Genomic DNA, 22047 nt, shown 5'->3' on the forward strand with positions numbered 1-22047 from the left:
AGCTCAGGCTGACACTGCTGAAGCCTCCCAGCTCAGGCTGACACTGCTGAAGCCTCCCAGCTCAGACTGACACTACTGAAGCCTCCCAGCTCAGGCTGACACTGCTGAAGCCTCCCAGCTCAGGCTGACAGACTTTACATCTTCCCACAATGTAACTGTAATGTAGAATATATAAGCAGCACACTGCGGATGTTTCCAAAATTTAAGAAATAAATAAAAATACAAGTGATTACACACACACACACACACACACACACACACACACACACACACACACACACACACACACACACACACACACACACACACACACACACACACACACACACACACACACACACACGCACGCACACACACGACACAGTTCCTCACAAGAGATTAGTGCAGAAACTAGAGGATCAGGCACGTATAATGGATCAGAGATTATCTGACAAGAAGGCAACAACGAGTCATGGTACGTTATGAGGTATCACAGTGGGCACCTGTGATGAGCGGGGTCCCACAGGGGTCGGTCCTAGGACCAGTGCTATTTTTGGTATATGTGAATGACATGATGGAAGGGATAGACTCAAAGGTGTCCCTGTTCGCAGATGATGTGAAGTTAATGAGGAGAATTACATCAAACGAGGATCAGGCAGCACTTCAAAGAGACCTGGACAGGCTGGACACCTGGTCCAGCAACTGGCTTCTTGAATTCAACCCTGCCAAATGCAAAGTCATGAAGATCGGAGAAGGGCAAAGAAGACCGCAGAGAGAGTGTAGACTAGGTGGCCAAGGACTGCAAACCTCGCTCAAGGAGAAAGATCTTGGGGTGACCATAACACCGAGCATGTCTCCGGAGGCACACATCAACCAGATAACTGCTGCAGCATACGGGTGCCTGGCAAACCTGAGAATAGCGTTCCGATACCTTAGTAAGGAATCGTTCAAGACACTGTACACCGTGTACATCAGACCCACACTGGAGTATGCAGCTCCAGTTTGAAACCCACACCTGGGCAAACACGTCAAGAAATTAGAGAAAGTGCAAAGGTTTGGAACAAGGCTAGTTCCGAAGCTCAGGGGTATGTCCTACGAAGAAAGGTTGAGAGAAATCGGACTGAAGACATTGGAGGACAGGCAGGTCAGGGAAGACATGATAACGACATACAAAATACTGCGTGGAATAGATAAGGTAGACAGAGACAGGTTGTTTCAGAGAGGGGACACAAAAACAAGGGGTCACAATTGGAAGCTGAAGATTCAGACGAGTCATAAGGATGTTAGGAAGTATTTCTTCAGTCATGGAGTCGTCAGGAAGTGGAATAGCCTAACAAGTGATGTAGTGGAGGCAGGAACCATACATAGCTTTAAGACGAGGTATGATAAATCTCTGGAGGCAGAGAGAGGACCTAGTAGCGATCAGTGAAGAGGCGGGGCCAGGAGCTGTGTCTCGACCCCTGCAACCACAATTAGGTGAGTAGGTGAGCACACACACACACACACACACACACACACACACACACACACACACACACACACACACACACACACACACACACACGCACACACGCACACACACACACGCACAAAAAACAACAACAACAACAATAACAACAATACAAGGCAACAGCGAGTCATGGTACGTGGCGAGGTGTCCGAGTGGGCGCCTGTAACGAGCGGGGTTCCACAGGGGTTAGTCCTAGGACCGGTGCTGTTTCTAAACGACATGACGGAAGGAATAGACTCCGAAGTGTCCCTGTTTGCGGATGATGTGAAGTTAATGAGAAGAATCCAGTCGGACGAAGTCCAGGCAGAACTATGAAGGGATCTAGACAGGCTGCAGGCCTGGTCCAGAAACTGGATCCTGGAGTTCAACTCCACCAAGTGCAAAGTCATGAAGATTGGGGAAGGGCAGAGAAGACCGTAGACGTAGTACAGTATAATGGGCCAGAGACTACAAGCCTCACTCAAGGAAAAGGATCTTGGGGTGAGTATAACACCAGGCACATCTCCTGGGGTGCACATCAACCAAATAACAGCTGCAGCATATGGGCGCCTAGCAAAGCTCAGAATCGCATTCCGACATCTCAATAAGGAATCGTTCAAGACCCTGTACACCGTTTACGTTAGGCCTATATTGGAGTATGCAGCACCAGTTTGGAACCCACACCTAGCCAAGCATGTAAGGAAATTAAAGAAAATGCAGAGGTTTGCAACAAGACTAGTCCCTGAGCTATGGGGAAACTCTTACGAGAAGAGGTTAAGAGAACTCGACCTGACGACACTGGAGAAGAGAAGGGACAGGGGTCACATGATAACGACATATAAAATACTGAGAGGTATCGACAAGGTGGACAGGGGCAGGGTGTTCCAGAGATGGGACACAGCAACGAGGGGTCACAGTTGGAAGTTGAAGACTCAGATGAATCACAGAGATGTTAGGAAGTATTTCTTCAACCATAGAGTTGTCAGGAAGTGGAATAGTCTGGAAAGTGAGGTAGAGGCAGATATAATACATTGCCTTAAGAAGAAGTATAATGATGCTCATTGAGCAGGGAGAGAGTGGACCTAGTAGCGGCCAGTGAAGAGGTGGGGCCAAGTGTCTATCGACAAGTGCCTTTGACAGCTTGTAACTAATACACACACACGTCTGACCTGACCCTTGCGGTTGTGTGATATCTGTTATCTTCCTACTTTGCCCTTGTGGTTGTGTGATCTGCCATCTTCCCGTTTGGCCCTTGTGGTTGTGTGAGGATCTGTTATTTTCCTGTTTGGTCCTTATGGTTGAGTGTGATCTGTTATCGGCATTCAATACTATAGTATTTATAGTGCCCATTTGATGACGGAATTTTATGTCAGGTAATATTCAGGATTAAATTCTGTTCGTGTAGGTTCTGGAGCCGTTGGACTGTTGGAACACATGCAGCGTTCAATGCTGAACTAATATTGCATGACGGTCGCTGGAATTATATTATTTGTAATAATAATAATAAGAAGAAGAAGAAGAAAAAAAAAAGGAGAAGAGGAGGAGAAAGAAGAAGATCAACAACAATAATTCACAGGTGTGACACACACACAACACCTTATCACAAGGCGCAGGAAAAGATCTGTAAATCACACTGATCTTCTCCTTGAAGTTAGCATTCTTTTTTCCTCAAGCGGTCATTGTAAGGGTGAATCACCTGCTCGCTGAGTATGCAACGATCGCCAGTAACTACCCTGCTGATGATGGCTAATTGCAGGTCAATAATTCACCCAGGCAGATTACCCAAGGAGTCGCGTGAGGACGACCCGCTTAGATGACGGAGTTTCTCGTAATATATGGAGCATTGGTGGCAGCAGTGGGATCACTGACTGAGGTCAGACCAAGCATACGCTGGTGTAGATGGCCTAGTTAAGACCTAACTGAAGTCTGATCACTCTCCACCTGGGGTTAGGCTGAAGTGTGGCGAATTTACTTGAGGTGAAGTTGAAGTTCAATGACTCTTTTTGAGGTAAAGCTGGAGTTCAGTGACTCTTTTTGAGGTAAAGCTAGAATTAGATGACTTTAGATCAGTCTGAAGTTAGGTGGTTTTACTCAAGTTTAAGTTAACTTGAAGTTCAATGACTTTACTTGAGGTTACACTGAAGTTTGATAACTTGAGGTTAAGGTGGGGTTCGATGACTTTAGATCAGTCTGAGGTTGGATAATTTTACTTGAAGTTAAAAAGAAGTTGGGTGACTTTACTAGAGGAAATAATTAAAAAATCTACGCACAGAAATCACTTATTCTCAGCACGCAGTGCAAAATCCCCCTAATGAAAGGAAGGGGTACCATGAGTGCCGTAAGTGTCAGAGGTCCAAGACTGTTTAACTGCCTCCCTGGCTGTTTTCAAGAGGGAGCTGGACAGATTCCTAAAGTCAGTTACCTGACGAGCTGGGTTGTGGTTCGTATGTTTGAGTTCGTGCGGCCGGCAGTAACAACCTGGTTGATCAGTCCCTGAGCCACCTTGAGGCTTGATCATGGACCGGGCTGCGGGGGCATTGACCCCTGGAACACCCTCCAGGTAGATTAAGTTGAAGCTCAGTGACCTGAGATTAAACCAGAATTTAGTGACTTTTCCCGAGGCTAAGATGAAGTTTGGTAACTTTACTTGTGGTGAAGCTAAAGGTCAGGCAAAAGTCGAATAGCATTACTGAAGGTGAGGCTGAAGATGAATGACTTATCTTGAGATTTAGCTAAAATCAGATCATTTTAATTCAGGCTAAAGTTGGACAACTTGGTTAAAGTTGTGTTTTCATTAATTAAAAACATTCAGGTGAAGTTATGTATAGGAGTTAAGATTTAAAGTTTGATGGTTTCATTTAAAACCAGAATAGAGTTAGGCGGCATCACATGAGACCAGAGTAACGTTGCTAGAGTTACAATGATGTTAACTGAAGGTGGGTAGTTTCCGTTGTGACGAGGTTAATGGGGTGGTTCCCATTTAGTCCAGGGTGGAGTTGGGTAGTTGCTGTTGAGACCGACAATGAGGAAACTGCTAGTGGACGGTAACACTCAGTGACCTAGACATATCTGAAGGAAGTCTGGGGGGTCAATGTTCCCGCATCCATAGTCCCAGACCAGGACTTCTGGTGGATGAAGGCCCGATCAACCGGGTTGCTTCTGCTGGCTGTATACAGCCCAGCATGAGAACCACAGCCTGGCTGATCAGGAACTGAATCACGGAGGTTTATTGGTAATCCCCATTATGCATGATGGAAGGTTGTACTCATGGCACCCATGCTTTTCATACGTGGTATGTCGAACCGAGGCTCTTTAGTAGGCAGTGATTTCTGTGTGCAGATTTGGGACGACTCCCTCTAAGTTTTTCAAGGCCTAAATAACGAAACAAAAAAGGCACAATACCGTGACTGTAATACATAAATAACCCGCACATAGAAGAGCTTCTATGTGATGGTTATTTGTGTATTTTCTAGCTGTACATTATTATGCATCATTCTCGCCTTCATATCAAGGAATTTACGTCAAGGGACTTCAAATGTTCCCAGTAATTTAGGTGCCGGATTGAATTAATACTTGCAGTGATAGTTCACTGTTCATTCTGTAGATCTGCAGTTTCGCCTGAATGAAAACAGGCTATTAGTGTCCAGCAGTGTTCCAGCCTAGACACAGAACCAATGACTCAAAGAGGACTATCATTGGCTTGGCATCTCCAATTTTAAAGGTTCCCGTTATTCATTCTATCATTTTCCTCGCTGTTGTGATAGTGACATTGTTGTGATCATTGAAAGTGAGATCCTCTGATATTAACTCTCCTAGGTCCTTCATATTAGTTTTTCTCTATATTCAGTCGTCAGAATGTTCTTTATACTAAGTTCTGTCTTTTATTTCCTTAATATTTTCATAATGGAGTCAATGAAATTTGTCCTCGTTGTACATGATATTTCACTACGCACCTGTTGGATGATAACAGTTACGCAGTGCACCTGTTGGATGATGACAGTTACGCAGTGCACCTGTTGGATGATGACAGTTACACAGTGCACCTGTTGGATGATGACAGTTACACAGTGCACCTGTTGGATGATGACAGTTACGCAGTGCACCTGTTGGATGATGACAGTTACGCAGTGCACCTGTTGGATGATGACAGTTACGCAGTGCACCTGTTGGATGATAGTTACACAGTGCACCTGTTGGATGATGACAGTTACGCAGTGCACCTGTTGGATGATAACAGTTACGCAGTGCACCTGTTGGATGATGACAGTTACGCAGTGCACCTGTTGGATGATGACAGTTACGCAGTGCACCTGTTGGATGATGACAGTTACGCAGTGCACCTGTTGGATGATGACAGTTACACAGTGCACCTGTTGGATGATGACAGTTACACAGTGCACCTGTTGGATGATGACAGTTACACAGTGCACCTGTTGGATGATGACAGTTACACAGTGCACCTGTTGGATGATGACAGTTACGCAGTGCACCTGTTGGATGATGACAGTTACGCAGTGCACCTGTTGGATGATGACAGTTACGCAGTGCACCTGTTGGATGATGACAGTTACGCAGTGCACCTGTTGGATGATGACAGTTACACAGTGCACCTGTTGGATGATGACAGTTACGCAGTGCACCTGTTGGATGATGACAGTTACGCAGTGCACCTGTTGGATGATGACAGTTACGCAGTGCACCTGTTGGATGATGACAGTTACACAGTGCACCTGTTGGATGATGACAGTTACGCAGTGCACCTGTTGGATGATAACAGTTACGCAGTGCACCTGTTGGATGATGACAGTTACGCAGTGCACCTGTTGGATGATGACAGTTACGCAGTGCACCTGTTGGATGATGACAGTTACGCAGTGCACCTGTTGGATGATGACAGTTACACAGTGCACCTGTTGGATGATGACAGTTACACAGTGCACCTGTTGGATGATGACAGTTACACAGTGCACCTGTTGGATGATGACAGTTACGCAGTGCACCTGTTGGATGATAACAGTTACGCAGTGCATCTGTTGGATGATGACAGTTACGCAGTGCATCTGTTGGATGATGACAGTTACGCAGTGCATCTGTTGGATGATGACAGTTATGCAGTGCATCTGTTGGATGATGACAGTTACGCAGTGCATCTGTTGGATGATGACAGTTATGCAGTGCATCTGTTGGATGATGACAGTTACGCAGTGCATCTGTTGGATGATGACAGTTACGCAGTGCACCTGTTGGATGATGACAGTTACGCAGTGCATCTGTTGGATGATGACAGTTACGCAGTGCATCTGTTGGATGATGACAGTTACGCAGTGCATCTGTTGGATGATGACAGTTATGCAGTGCATCTGTTGGATGATGACAGTTACGCAGTGCATCTGTTGGATGATGACAGTTACGCAGTGCATCTGTTGGATGATGACAGTTACGCAGTGCATCTGTTGGATGATGACAGTTACGCAGTGCATCTGTTGGATGATGACAGTTATGCAGTGCATCTGTTGGATGATGACAGTTACGCAGTGCATCTGTTGGATGATGACAGTTATGCAGTGCATCTGTTGGATGATGACAGTTACGCAGTGCATCTGTTGGATGATGACAGTTACGCAGTGCACCTGTTGGATGATGACAGTTACGCAGTGCATCTGTTGGATGATGACAGTTACGCAGTGCATCTGTTGGATGATGACAGTTACGCAGTGCACCTGTTGGATGATGACAGTTACGCAGTGCATCTGTTGGATGATGACAGTTACGCAGTGCACCTGTTGGATGATGACAGTTACGCAGTGCATCTGTTGGATGATGACAGTTACGCAGTGCATCTGTTGGATGATGACAGTTACGCAGTGCACCTGTTGGATGATGACAGTTACGCAGTGCATCTGTTGGATGATGACAGTTATGCAGTGCACCTGTTGGATGATGACAGTTACGCAGTGCACCTGTTGGATGATGACAGTTACGCAGTGCATCTGTTGGATGATGACAGTTACGCAGTGCATCTGTTGGATGATGACAGTTACGCAGTGCACCTGTTGGATGATGACAGTTATGCAGTGCACCTGTTGGATGATGACAGTTATGCAGTGCACCTGTTGGGTAATGACAGTTATGCAGTGCATCTGTTGGATGATGACAGTTACGCAGTGCACCTGTTGGATGATGACAGTTACGCAGTGCACCTGTTGGATGATGACAGTTACGCAGTGCACCTGTTGGATGATGACAGTTACGCAGTGCACCTGTTGGATGATGACAGTTACGCAGTGCACCTGTTGGATGATGACAGTTACGCAGTGCATCTGTTGGATGATGACAGTTACGCAGTGCATCTGTTGGATGATGACAGTTACGCAGTGCACCTGTTGGATGATGACAGTTACGCAGTGCATCTGTTGGATGATGACAGTTATGCAGTGCATCTGTAGGATGATGATAGCTACGCACTGCACCTGTTGGATGATGACAGTTATGCAGTGCATCTGTTGGATGATGACAATTATATAGTGCACCTGTTGGATGATGACAGTTACGCAGTGCATCTGTTGGATGATGATAGCTACGCAGTGCACCTGTTGGATGATAACAGTTACACAGTGCATCTGTTGAATATTGATAGCTACGCAGTGCACCTGTTGGATGATGACAGTTACTCAGTGCACCTGTTGGATGATGACAGTTATGCAGTGCATCTGTTGGATGATGACAGCTATACAGTGCACCTGTTGGATGATAATAGTTATGCAGTGCATCTGTTGGATGATGATAGCTATGCAGTGCACTTGTTGGATGATGACAGCTATGCAGTGCACCTGTTGGATGATGACAGTTATGCAGTGCACCTGTTGGATAATGAGAGTTACGCAGTGCACCTGTTGGATGATGAAAGTTACGCAGTGCACCTGTTGGATGATGACAGTTATGCAGTGCATCTGTTGGATGATGATAGCTACGCAGTGCACCTGTTGGATGATGACAGTTACGCAGTGCATCTGTTGGATGATGATAGCTACGCAGTGCACCTGTTGGATGATAACAGTTATGCAGTGCACCTGTTGGATGATGACAGTTATGCAGTGCACCTGTTGGATGATGACAGTTATGCAGTGCACCTGTTGGATGATGACAGTTACGTATTGCACCTGTTGGATGATAACAGTTACGCAGTGCATCTGTTGGATGATGATAGCTACGCAGTGCACTTGTTGGATGATGACAGTTATGCAGTGCACCTGTTGGATGATGACAGTTATGCAGTGCATCTGTTGGATGATGATAGCTACGCAGTGCACCTGTTGGATGATAACAGTTATGCAGTGCACCTGTTGGATGATGACAGTTACGCAGTGCACCTGTTGGATGATGACAGTTACGCAGTGCACCTGTTGGATGATGACAGTTATGCAGTGCACCTGTTGGATGATGACAGTTACGCAGTGCACCTGTTGGTTGATGACAGTTACGCAGTGCACCTGTTGGACGATGACAGTTACGCAGTGCACCTGTTGGATGATGACAGCTACGCAGTGCACCAGTTGGATGATGACAGTTACGCACTGCACCTGTTGGATGATAGTTTCGCAGTGCACCTGTTGGATGATGACAATTATACAGTGCACCTGTTGGATGATGATAGCTATGCAGTGCACCTGTTGGATGATAGTTACGCAGTGCACCTGTTGGATGATGACAGTTACGCAGTGCACCTGTTGGATGATAGTTACGCAGTGCACCTGTTGGATGATGACAATTATGCAGTGCACCTGTTGGATGATGACAGTTACGCAGTGCACCTGTTGGATGATGACAGTTACGCAGTGCACCTGTTGGATGATGACAATTATACAGTGCACCTGTTGGATGATGACAATTGCACAGTGCACCTGTTGGATGATGACAATTACGCAGTGCACCTGTTGGATGATGGCAGTTACGCAGAGCACCTGTTGGATAGTGGCAATTACACAGTGCACCTGTTGGATGATGATAGCTATGCACTGCATCTGTTGGATGATGACAGTTATGCAGTGCACCTGTTGGATGATGACAGTTATGCAGTGCACCTGTTTGATGATGACAATTACACAGTGCACCTGTTGGATGATAATTATGCAGTGCACCTGCTGGATGATGATAGCTACGTACTGCATCTGTTGGATGATGACAGTTACGCAGTGCACCTGTTGGATGATGACAGTTACGCACTGCACCTGTTGGATGATGACATTTACGCAGTGCACCTGTTGGATGATGACAGTTATGTCAGCATAGTTGCTGATCCCTGTATTCCCTGTATTATATAGCATAGCATATTAGTATCCTCCATGTGCTTTAGACACGAGATCCCTCGTAGGCCTTTGGCTTTGTGTGACGTCATAGGGATACACATGGGCAGTGATCCCCCTGTCCCGTCCTCACTCGGCGGCAGACCTACAAGACGTGAACAGGCTTGGCACCGGGCTCCATCTCTCATCTCAGTCTGACAATATATTTACCATCCTACAAGTGTGTCTACTTTCAACCTACGATATCTCCATTTAAGAACCCCTTACGATAGTTATGCAGTGCACCTGTTGGATGATGACAGTTATGCAGTGCACCTGTTGGATGATGACAGTTATGCAGTGCACCTGTTGGATGATGACAGTTACGCAGTGCATCTGTTGGATGATGATAGCTACGCAGTGCACCTGTTGGATGATGACAGTTACGCAGTGCATCTGTTGGATGATAGATACGCAGTGCACCTGTTGGATAACAGTTATGCAGTGCACCTGTTGGATGATGACAGTTATGCAGTGCACCTGTTGGATGATGACAGTTACGCAGTGCACCTGTTGGATGATGACAGTTACGCAGTGCACCTGTTGGATAATAACAGTTATGCAGTGCATCTGTTGGATGATGATTGCTACGCAGTGCACTTGTTGGATGATAGCTACGCAGTGCACCTGTTGGATGATGACAGTTACGCAGTGCACCTGTTGGATGATGATAGTTACGCAGTGCATCTGTTGGATGATGATAGCTACGCAGTGCACCTGTTGGATGATGACAGGCAGTGCACCTGTTGGATGATGACAGTTATGCAGTGCATCTGTTGGATGATAGCTACGCAGTGCACCTGCTGGATGATAACAGTTACACAGTGCGTCTGTTGGATGATGATAGCTACGCAGTGCACTTGCTGGATGATGACAGCTACGCAGTGCACCTGTTGGATGATGACAGTTATGCAGTGCATCTGTTGGATGATAGCTACGCAGTGCACCTGTTGGATGATGACAGTTACGCAGTGCACCTGTTGGATGATGACAGTTACGCAGTGCATCTGTTGGATGATGATAGCTACGCAGTGCACCTGTTGGATGATGTCAGTTACGCAGTGCATCTGTTGGAAGATGATAGCTACGCAGTGCACCTGTTGGATGATAACAGTTATGCAGTGCACCTGTTGGATGATGACAGTACGCAGTGCACCTGTTGGATGATGACAGTTACGCAGTGCACCTGTTGGATGATGACAGTTATGCAGTGCACCTGTTGGATGATGACAGTTACGCAGTGCACCTGTTGGATGATGACAGTTACGCAGTGCACCTGTTGGTTGATGACAGTTACGCAGTGCACCTGTTGGACGATGACATTTACGCAGTGCACCTGTTGGATGATGACAGTTACGCAGTGCATCTGTTGGATGATGACAGCTACGCAGTGCACCTGTTGGATGATGACAGTTACGCACTGCACCTGTTGGATGATGATAGCTACGCAGTGCACCTGTTGGATGATGACAGTTACGCAGTGCACCTGTTGGATGATGACAATTACACAGTGCACCTGTTGGATGATGACAATCACGCAGTGCACCTGCTGGATGATGATAGCTACGCACTGCATCTGTTGGATGATGACAGTTTCGCAGTGCACCTGTTGGATGATGACAGCTACGCAGTGCACCTGTTGGATGATGACAGTTACGCACTGCACCTGTTGGATGATGATAGCTACGCAGTGCACCTGTTGGATGATGACAGTTACGCAGTGCACCTGTTGGATGATGACAATTACACAGTCCACCTGTTGGATGATGACAATTACGCAGTGCACCTGCTGGATGATGATAGCTACGCACTGCATCTGTTGGATGATGACAGTTTCGCAGTGCACCTGTTGGATGATGACAATTACACAGTGCATCTGTTGGATGATGACAGTTACGCAGTGCATCTGTTGGATGATGATAGCTACGCAGTGCACCTGTTGGATGATGACAGTTAGGCAGTTCACCTGTTGGATGATGACAGTTATGCAGTGCATCTGTTGGATGATAGCTATGCAGTGCACCTGCTGGATGATGACAGCTACGCAGTGCACCTGTTGGATGATGACAGTTATGCAGTGCATCTGTTGGATGATAGCTACGCAGTGCACCTGTTGGATGATGACAATTACACAGTGCACCTGTTGGATGATGACAATTTTGCAGTGCACCTGCTGGATGATGATCGCTATGCACTGCATCTGTTGGATGATGACAGTTTCGCAGTGCACCTGTTGGATGATGACAATTATACAGTGCACCTGTTGGATGATGATAGCTATGCAGTGCACCTGTTGGATGATAGTTACGCAGTGCACCTGTTGGATGATGACAGTTACGCAGTGCGCCTGTTGGATGATGAAAATTATACAGTGCACCTGTTGGATGATGATAGCTACGCAGTGCACCTGTTGGATGATGACAGTTACGCAGTGCACCTGCTGGATGATGATAGCTATGCAGTGCACCTGCTGGATGATGATAGCTACGCAGTGCACCTGTTGGATGATAGTTACGCAGAGCACCTGTTGGATGATGACAGTTACGCAGTGTGCCTGTTGGATGATGAAAATTATACAGTGCACCTGTTGGATGATGATAGCTACGCAGTGCACCTGTTGGATGATGACAGTTACGCAGTGCACCTGTTGGATGACAGTTACGCAGTGCACCTGCTGGATGATGATAGCTACGGAGTGCACCTGTTGGATGATGACAATCAGTTATGCTACGCACCTTTTGGATGACACACTATGCACCTGTTGGATAACATTCAATTATAATATGCACCTGTTGGATGACAATTACACTACGCACCTGTTGGATGACAATTACACTACGCACCTGTTGGATGAGAGTTCTATAGACATATTTTGTTCCTTTTGAGTGAGTGTTCTGGCTGTGGATGTCGACAGTGGGCGAGGGCGAGTTGGGAGCACTGGTTGGGCGTCGAGGTGGGCGGCTGGGTGGCACAGGTGGGCGGGTGGATGGCACAGGTGGGCGTGTTGCGTGCCTCTGACGATAATACACCTTCTAATTGACCTATTTCCGCGTCGTAAACAATGATGAAGGAGTTAAAAGAAGCTGGACCACACACCCCAGGCATCTGGCCCGGTCCACTCTCCAGTGTACCTGGCCCGGTCCACTCTCCAGTGTACCTGGCCCGGTTCACTCTCCAGTGTACCTGGTTCACTCCTTCCCTTCTCAGCGTCTCTCTAGAGTGTACTCTAAAGTTGTGTACTCTAAAGGTGTTGCCTGTGTATACGTATATTGCGGTGTATATATGCTATGTATATACTCGGTGAATATAGAAGGTAAATACAGTGTACAGGTTCATCTCCGTATTTGTAATATATTCCGCTTCAGGTATTAAAACGCAGCTTAGGGTAGAGAAACGACACGTAGTGCAGTGAAGCACCACTTAGTGTAGTGAAGCACCACTTAGTGTAGTGAAGCACCACTTAGTGTAGTGAAGCACCACTTAGTGTAGTGAAGCACCACTTAGTGTAGTGAAGCACCACTTAGTGTAGTGAAGCACCACTTAGTGTAGTGAAGCACCACTTAGTGCAGTGAAGCACCACTTAGTGCAGTGAAGCACCACTTAGTGTAGTGAAGCACCACTTAGTGTAGTGAAGCACCACTTAGTGTAGTGAAGCACCACTTAGTGTAGTGAAGCACCACTTAGTGTAGTGAAGCACCACTTAGTGTAGTGAAGCACCACTTAGTGTAGTGAAACACCACTTAGTGTAGTGAAGCACCACTTAGTGTAGTGAAGCACCACTTAGTGCAGTGAAGCACCACTTAGTGCAGTGAAGCACCACTTAGTGTAGTGAAGCACCACTTAGTGTAGTGAAGCACCACTTAGTGTAGTGAAGCACCACTTAGTGCAGTGAAGCACCACTTAGTGCAGTGAAGCACCACTTAGTGTAGTGAAGCACCACTTAGTGTAGTGAAGCACCACTTAGTGTAGTGAAGCACCACTTAGTGTAGTGAAGCACCACTTAGTGTAGTGAAGCACCACTTAGTATAGTGAAGCACCACTTAGTGTAGTGAAGCACCACTTAGTGTAGTGAAGCACCACTTAGTGTAGTGAAGCACCACTTAGTTTAGTGAATCACCACTTAGTGTAGTGAAGCACCACTTAGTGTAGTGAAGCACCACTTAGTGCAGTAAAGCACCACTTAGTGTAGTGAAGCACCACTTAGTGTAGTGAAGCACCACTTAGTGTAGTGAAGCACCACTTAGTGTAGTGAAGCACCACTTAGTGCAGTGAAGCACCACTTAGTGTAGTGAAGCACCACTTAGTGTAGTGAAGCACCACTTAGTGCAGTGAAGCACCACTTAGTGTAGTGAAGCACCACTTAGTGTAGTGAAGCACCACTTAGTGTAGTGAAGCACCACTTAGTATAGTGAAGCACCACTTAGTATAGTGAAGCACCACTTAGTGTAGTGAAGCACCACTTAGTGTAGTGAAGCACCACTTAGTGTAGTGAAGCACCACTTAGTGTAGTGAAGCACCACTTAGTATAGTGACATGTATGATGTCCGACTTTGAGTACGCAGCACCAGCACTGAACCTTCACTGGATAAAGCATGTTAAGAAACTGGAGACAGTAGAGCAGTTTGCAACAAGACTAGTCTCGGAGCTAACGAAATGAAATATGAGAAAAGGCTAATGGAATTATATCTGACAACATAATGCGGTAAAAGAACCAGGGGAGACATGATAATGACATCCAAAATACTCAGAAAACTTTATAAGCAAACTAGGATAGTTTCAAGAGGCGGAAAAAACAAGTACACGAGGGCAGTTTTAAGTTTAAAAGACAGAGAGATCATAGAGATGTCAGGAAGTATTTCTTTAGCCTCAGAGTAGTCAGGAAGTAGAATGGCCTGGACGAAGATGTGGTGGAGGCAGGCTTCATACGTAGCTTCAAGGAAAGATATGACAGGGGCCCACGAGTGTGATGTAGTTCAGCTGGGCTTGTGAGGTCTCTGGGGAGACCTAATTTAACCAATTATATGGTCACACCTTGCCTTGGCAAACGTCTGTAGCCACGCCCACGTCTGAGGTCTTTTGTTCTTGACGGCGTCAGACCTAGGCGTCAGGTCGTACACGTGGTTGTGGAGGGTGCTTGGACCACCATAAAAGCCCAAGGAAGAGCATGATCAGGAGATTCGAGCGGAGCTGCTGCTGGGGTGCAGACCTCCTGAGCAGAGACTTCGAGCGGAGCTGCTGCTGGGGTGCAGGGCTCGGGAGAAGGCTGCTGAAGTCTCTGGAGGAGACTGTTGGAGGCATTGGGCAGAGTACTGGCTTGGCGCATTACTCGTGCTGTATAGGTCTTGGGACCTGTGGCTTAGTTCCTGTAGTGAACTGTCCTCTGTGCTATATTGTAAGTTATATTCATTTTCGTCAAGTTGATTGTGTTCCTTGTCTCACTGCCTATGTGTACCACCCCATTTGTCTAAACCACAATTATGTTCTCCTGTTCCAAAATATATTATTGTACAAGGACTTAATAATAAACTGTGTTTGAGTAGAATAGTAATATTCACGGTCCCCGTTATTTGCTATTTTACTCATTATTTTATTTCATGTAGTGAGAGGGAGTGTAGTGTGGTGGGTAGAGTAATGAGAGGTGAAGTTGTAGTCACCAGTGACCTCATATTACCTACCTCCGCACAAATCCCTCCTACTGCCTCGGCTGTCCCCTACCTACTGACTCCCCCCGCTTACCCCCATATTCCCCTATTCATTACCCCCCTACATGACATGGTGTCTAAGCGGTGGTGGTTCTTATTATTTTTATAGTAGGAACCAGTCCCATGTGCCTTATTTTTGACTGCTCGGTTATACTTGTTATGCTACCATTTGCTACCACTTTTTTTTTTCTTGTGTGTGTAAAATCTAAAGTGAATATCTGTATGATATTATAATCCTAGTGACCTTAACTGTCCTTTTTTGACGGTGGGTCTAAATAATTGTTTGGGTGTAATATTATATTTGGTGGAGTTGGTTGTTGGTTTGAGATAAATGGTGGAGAATATCAGTATTTGGGTGAGACTTTTGGGGGAAGCAATTACTGGCCGAAATTGAATATTTACAGAGGAATGAGAAGTCACCCAGCCCGCCTTGGAAGACTCACCCACAACTGTCACCCATTGAAGAGTTGCCTATGATTGCTGTCCACCTGATGTGCCCAGTCACCCAGCTGATATGCCCAGTCACCCAGCTGATATGCCCAGTCACCCAGCTGATGTGCCCCAGTAGATGTATTGCTGCCCTGGTCTGTCATCCAGTGTAGTGGGTGTCTGTCTGCGTCACCCAGCCTTTGTGACCATTGCCTGCGGACCGCCAGTTACCCGCAGTTGCCAGGGATGGGTGACCGCACCTGCTGTTGATGACCTGAAGTGACCTCACCTCACCTCGAGCAACTGACCATAGCCTGCTACTGCTGATGTCGGCTGCTGTGATGCTGCTGAGATGCTGTAGCCGTGCTGCTATGCTGTGGCCGTGCTGAGATGCTGTAGCCGTGCTGCAATGCTGTGGCCGTGCTGTGTGCTGCTGTGATGTTGAGATGCTGCGGCCGTGCTGTGATGTTGAGACGCTGCGGCCGTGTTGTGATGCTGGGACCGTGCTGCGATGCTGTAGCCGTGCTGCGATGCTGTGGCCGTGCTGTGTGCTGCTGTGATACGGCCGTGCTATGTGCTGCTGTGATACGGCCGTGCTGTGATGATGGATATGCTGTGGCCGTGCTGTGATGCTGCGATGCTGCCTAGCTCAAGAGGAGATGGCAGTGATGCTGCAGTGGTGTGTGAAGGATTCTGGCTGGTGTGCCAGGACAGGAGAATCTACTATGAAGGAGTTGCCATCCTCGGAGATGTGGAAGGACGTGAGCCGCGGAGATGGACTCCAGCTGCTGGGACCAGCCTGCTATCAAGGACGGTATGGAGGTGTATCCTGCCTTGCTGGTCGATCTGTACGACCGGTATGCGGGGATGTACTGCCAGCCATGAGAGACAATTGAGAGTGTGAGATGTCCCCAGCCTACTTTGATTTGCCAGAAGTGTTAGTGTTACCTGTGTAAAATAAGGTGACCTTGAATACGGTCCAGTGATTATGGCCGCCTTGTTTTTTGAGGCCAGTGAAACCTAGTAATGGCATAGGATAATGGAGGGTCTTAGCTGCGATGCCTGCCCTGTCTCGATTTTCAGATGTTGTAGTGTGCATGTGAAGTGTGCCGAAAATGCGACCTTGGTGGTTGTGAAGTGGTCCAGTTGCAGTTTGAAAGAATGCAACCCGTTGGAGCAGTTTTCCACGCCATAGAAGCCTAGAGAGGTTTGGCCCAATGGTTAACGTGCGAGGGTGACTAGCATTGGCTAGTGCATTTCTAGTAGAAGTAGGGAAGGCACTGGAGCCCGATATTTAGTTTTAAGGAGAAATGACGGGTAAGGAGGCTTTGCACCAGAGAGCGACTATTATGCTGGTCAACTGCGAGGTGTACTGATTACGCTGCCTTGTGGTAGTTGAGGAGGTTGAGGGAAATATATGTAATTGAATAATTTTGTATTATGTATAATTTTGTCTTTGTATTGTAATAGATTTAAGGGGTTAGGATTAAAATAGTCTAATAACTAGGACAAATTGTCCTAGTTCTCAGATATTTTAAATTGGGGGAGAAAGGGGGATGTGATGTAGTTCAGCTGGGCTTGTGAGGTCTCTGGGGAGACCTAATTTAACCAATTATATGGTCACACCTTGCCTTGGCATACGTCTGTAGCCACGCTCACGTCTGAGGTCTTTTGTTCTTGACGGCATCAGACCTAGGCGTCAGGTCGTACACGTGGTTGTGGAGGGTGCTTGGACCACCATAAAAGCCCAAGGAAGAGCATGATCAGGAGATTCGAGCGGAGCTGCTGCTGGGGTGCAGAGCTCCTGAGCAGAGACTTCGAGCGGAGCTGCTGCTGGGGTGCAGGGCTCGGGAGAAGGCTGCTGAAGTCTCTGGAGGAGACTGTTGGAGGCATTGGGCAGAGTACTGGCTTGGCGCAGTACTCGTGCTGTATAGGTCTTGGGACCTGTGGCTTAGTTCCTGTAGTGAACTGTCCTCTGTGCTATATTGTAAGTTATATTCATTTTCGTCAAGTTGATTGTGTTCCTTGTCTCACTGCCTATGTGTACCATCCCATTTGTCTAAACCCCAATGATATACTCCTGTTCCCAAATATATTATTGTACAAGGACTTAATAATAAACTGTGTTTGAGTAGAATAGTAATATTCACTGTCCCCGTTATTTATTCTTATTTCCATTTATTTATGTTTAGTTAAAGTAGTGAGAGGGTGAGTAGTGTGGAGTGGTGGGTAGAGTAATAAGAGGTGAAGGTGTAGTCACCAGTGACCTCACATTACCTACCTACCTACCGCTCACCTCTCTTGTCATCTCCTACCACCTCGCCTGCATGTCCCCTACCTACTAACTCCCTCCTCTTACCCCCATATTCCCCTAATCATTCCCCCCTACATGACACGAGGCCCATTGACGTGCAACCTCAGGTCAGGTCACTGGAGGTCATTACTGACGTGGAACCTCAGGTTAGGACACTGGAGGTCATTACTGACGTGGAACTTCAAGTCAGGTCAAGTAGGTCATTACTGACATGGAACCTCAGGTCAGGTCACTGGAGGTCATCAGTGGCACAGAACCTCAGGTCAGGTCACTGGAGGTCAAAAGCTGTACCATTACCTCAAATATTTCCCTTCAAATGAGGAATGTCTTGATCCAGGGACTTAGAGCTACTCTTCCTTGCATCTAACCTAATTATCTACCGTTTCCCATGCCCTTCCAGGCTCTTGATCGTTCAGGGCTTCCCACGAAAGTAATAAATAATAATAATAATTAGCAAAAATAATAATAATAATAATAATAATAATAATAATAATAATAATGTTTCTAATATATGTTAAAAATCTAAGGGAAATGGACTAATTCGGTTCAATACCTGCAGATGACGCATCCTCTTGGGGGACTCTACGATGACTCTACGATGCTACGACAGGAGAGGATTCAAAGATGCCACGACAGGAGAGGACTCTACTATGCTATGACAGGAGAGGACTCTATGATGCTACGACAGAGGATTGGATCGCGCTACGAAGGCGGTCTAGCACGTAGCTGCTGGGGGTTCAATACCTTCACATGGCAGGTGAGTAGGATGGAAACTTGTGGGAGGAGGCTGTGAGAGCCTTGTCACTTGGATGTAAACACAAGCAAGGCCTACTTACCTCATCTCCGTAGACATGGCTCTGGGATTTATCTTCCCCGAGACCTGCTCTCAGACAAGGCCATATTGGTGAGACGACCTGGTCATTCAGGCTGTTGGTGCTTGTTATACCCACTAAAATGTAGGTACGATATGACTGCACGACCTTGTAAAAGTTTTGAAGATTAGGGTTTGATTAAAAAATCTCCTTAAGAATACACAAATAACCCGCACATAGAAAGAAACACCTGACGACGTTTCGGTCTGGCTTGGGTCATTAACTAATCACGCACTAGTTAATGGTCCAGGTAGGACCGAAACGCCGTCATAAAGTTCTTTCTCCTAACTGCAGGTTATTTGTGTATTATTCCAGTCACGTCACTGTGCCTTTTTGATCTTCCTTAAGAATGCAATGTACTAAATTCATCAGCAGAATACAATATAGTACTCTAATACCACGATACAATATACTCTAGTTTACCACCAGAATAAAACGAGCCACGAAAATATAATCACCACTTCCTCACTAACAATAGATCCATTCACCACTAATTTCTGGACACATATAATTAACGAAATATAAATACATAACACTCAAATAAAACTTTAAACATCAGTCAGGCAGCGCATTCATTAAAAATTTTCAGCGTTTAACTACGGCCATGTTAACAAACCCTCGCAAGTTAAACATTGTACTTGAGAAATGTAAACATTGGGAAGACAGAGTCGAATAAACACCAAAAGTAATGAAACTGACAGTAAATCATATTTTTATGCAATATTACGCAGCTCGTAAACATAAAACATACAAGGACCCAAGAAGGCCTCCTGCGGGGCGCAGGACACAGTTCGCAAGTGATGACACGGATCCTGAAGTCCAACGAGGTAATTGCTCAAGTCAAGAGGCCCGTATCATCAGCGCCATCATAAGAGGCATCAGTTCTGCTCATTACCGCTTTATGGCGCGGCGCTGCAAGCAATGTAAACATATTGACTGCTGGTGGGTGCACACGTTACCTCCCCACCTGCTCCTGCTGGTGCTGGTGGATGAACACGATACCTCCCCACCTGCTCCTGCTGGTGCTGGTGGATGAACACGTTACCTCCCCACCTGCTCCTGCTGGTGCTGGTGGATGAACACGATACCTCCCCACCTGCTCCTGCTGGTGCTGGTGGATGAACACGTTACCTCCCCACCTGCTCCTGCTGGTGCTGGTGGATGAACACGATACCTCCCCACCTGCTCCTGCTGGTGCTGGTGGATGAACACGATACCTCTCCACCTGCTCCTGCTGGTGCTGGTGGATGAACACGATACCTCCCCACCTGCTCCTGCTGGTGCTGGTGGATGAACACGTTACCTCCCCACCTGCTCCTGCTGGTGCTGGTGGATGAACACGATACCTCCCCACCTGCTCCTGCTGGTGCTGGTGGATGAACACGATACCTCTCCACCTGCTCCTGCTGGTGCTGGTGGATGAACACGATACCTCCCCACCTGCTCCTGCTGGTGCTGGTGGATGAACACGTTACCTCCCCACCTGCTCCTGCTGGTGCTGGTGGATGAACACGATACCTCCCCACCTGCTCCTGCTGGTGCTGGTGGATGAACACGATACCTCTCCACCTGCTCCTGCTGGTGCTGGTGGATGAACACGATACCTCCCCACCTGCTCCTGCTGGTGCTGGTGGATGAACACGTTACCTCCCCACCTGCTCCTGCTGGTGCTGGTGGATGAACACGATACCTCCCCACCTGCTCCTGCTGGTGCTGGTGGATGAACACGATACCTCCCCACCTGCTCCTGCTGGTGCTGGTGGATGAACACGTTACCTCTCCACCTGCTCCTGCTGGTGCTGGTGGATGAACACGATACCTCCCCACCTGCTCCTGCTGGTGCTGGTGGATGAACACGTTACCTCTCCACCTGCTCCTGCTGGTGCTGGTGGATGAACACGATACCTCCCCACCTGCTCCTGCTGGTGCTGGTGGATGAACACGTTACCTCTCCACCTGCTCCTGCTGGTGCTGGTGGATGAACACGATACCTCCCCACCTGCTCCTGCTGGTGCTGGTGGATGAACACGATACCTCCCCACCTGCTCCTGCTGGTGCTGGTGGATGAACACGATACCTCTCCACCTGCTCTTCCTTTATGACGTTTTTATTTTTTCCCCTTTTTCCTTCACCTTCGTTTTTGCATCGGTGTTGTGCCTAGTCTGGGACCGACCTTCGGGGGCGGTGATCCTCAAGAGTAACACACATGTAGGTCCTGTAATCAGGACCGCGTTGCCGAACTTAGATTTCGATTTGATGAATTAGGCACGTCAAATAGAGATAGCCAGTGCTTGGCCATCTCTATTTGACGACGTCTCGCCAACCAGCGGCTTCATCTGATGTATCTACGTCCTCATCCAGCAGTTATTACATACTATTGTTAGAATTATTTTATTGTTTGTTACCCGGCAATGTAGCCGGGTACACGCACTCATATCTGCCTTGTCAGTGTTCGCTGGTTCGAACCTAAAGCTTTAATACCTTAGTGATTTACATACGTAAATCACTAAATCGTAACTGAGTATGCAATTAAATAATTGGAAGTATTAAGAAAACTTATTTTTTTAATAAGATGGTTGATGGTGCTCAGAACTTTTGATCTTAGCTCGCGGACGCCCAGTATTACCTTTGCGGATCCCCTGGGGTCCGCGGACCACAAGTTGGGAACCGCTGGGTTAGATCGTTGTGCCTCTTGCACTCATCCCGTGGACTGTAGCGCAACAGCGTTTGAATACACACAAGGCCTATCAACTAGGCCCCCAACGGGTTAACAGAGGTCCATCTTTGTATATACATTTGCAATTTATATTACATCTGTTATAAGCAAATATATTAGTCATCTTATTTTCACTAATAAGATACCACGTTGCAACACTCCCACACACCTGCTGTGACAGTGTTGTAACACACACACCATGAC

The 22047-nt window shown here is 46.9% G+C and overlaps 1 protein-coding gene across 2 annotated transcripts in view; it reads left to right on the plus strand.

Moving 5' to 3' along the window:
* LOC138853050 (uncharacterized) overlaps positions 1-22047 on the plus strand; it is a 303768-nt gene that overhangs the window by 236903 nt on the left and 44818 nt on the right. For both annotated transcript variants that reach the window (XM_070087431.1, XM_070087432.1), the window contains one exon: positions 18815-19012. In XM_070087431.1, the coding sequence (XP_069943532.1) occupies positions 18815-19012 (198 nt within the window). The remainder of the gene's footprint in view (positions 1-18814; positions 19013-22047) is intronic.

Source organism: Cherax quadricarinatus, chromosome 21, assembly GCF_038502225.1.
Source record: "Cherax quadricarinatus isolate ZL_2023a chromosome 21, ASM3850222v1, whole genome shotgun sequence".
NCBI lineage: Eukaryota > Metazoa > Arthropoda > Malacostraca > Decapoda > Parastacidae > Cherax > Cherax quadricarinatus.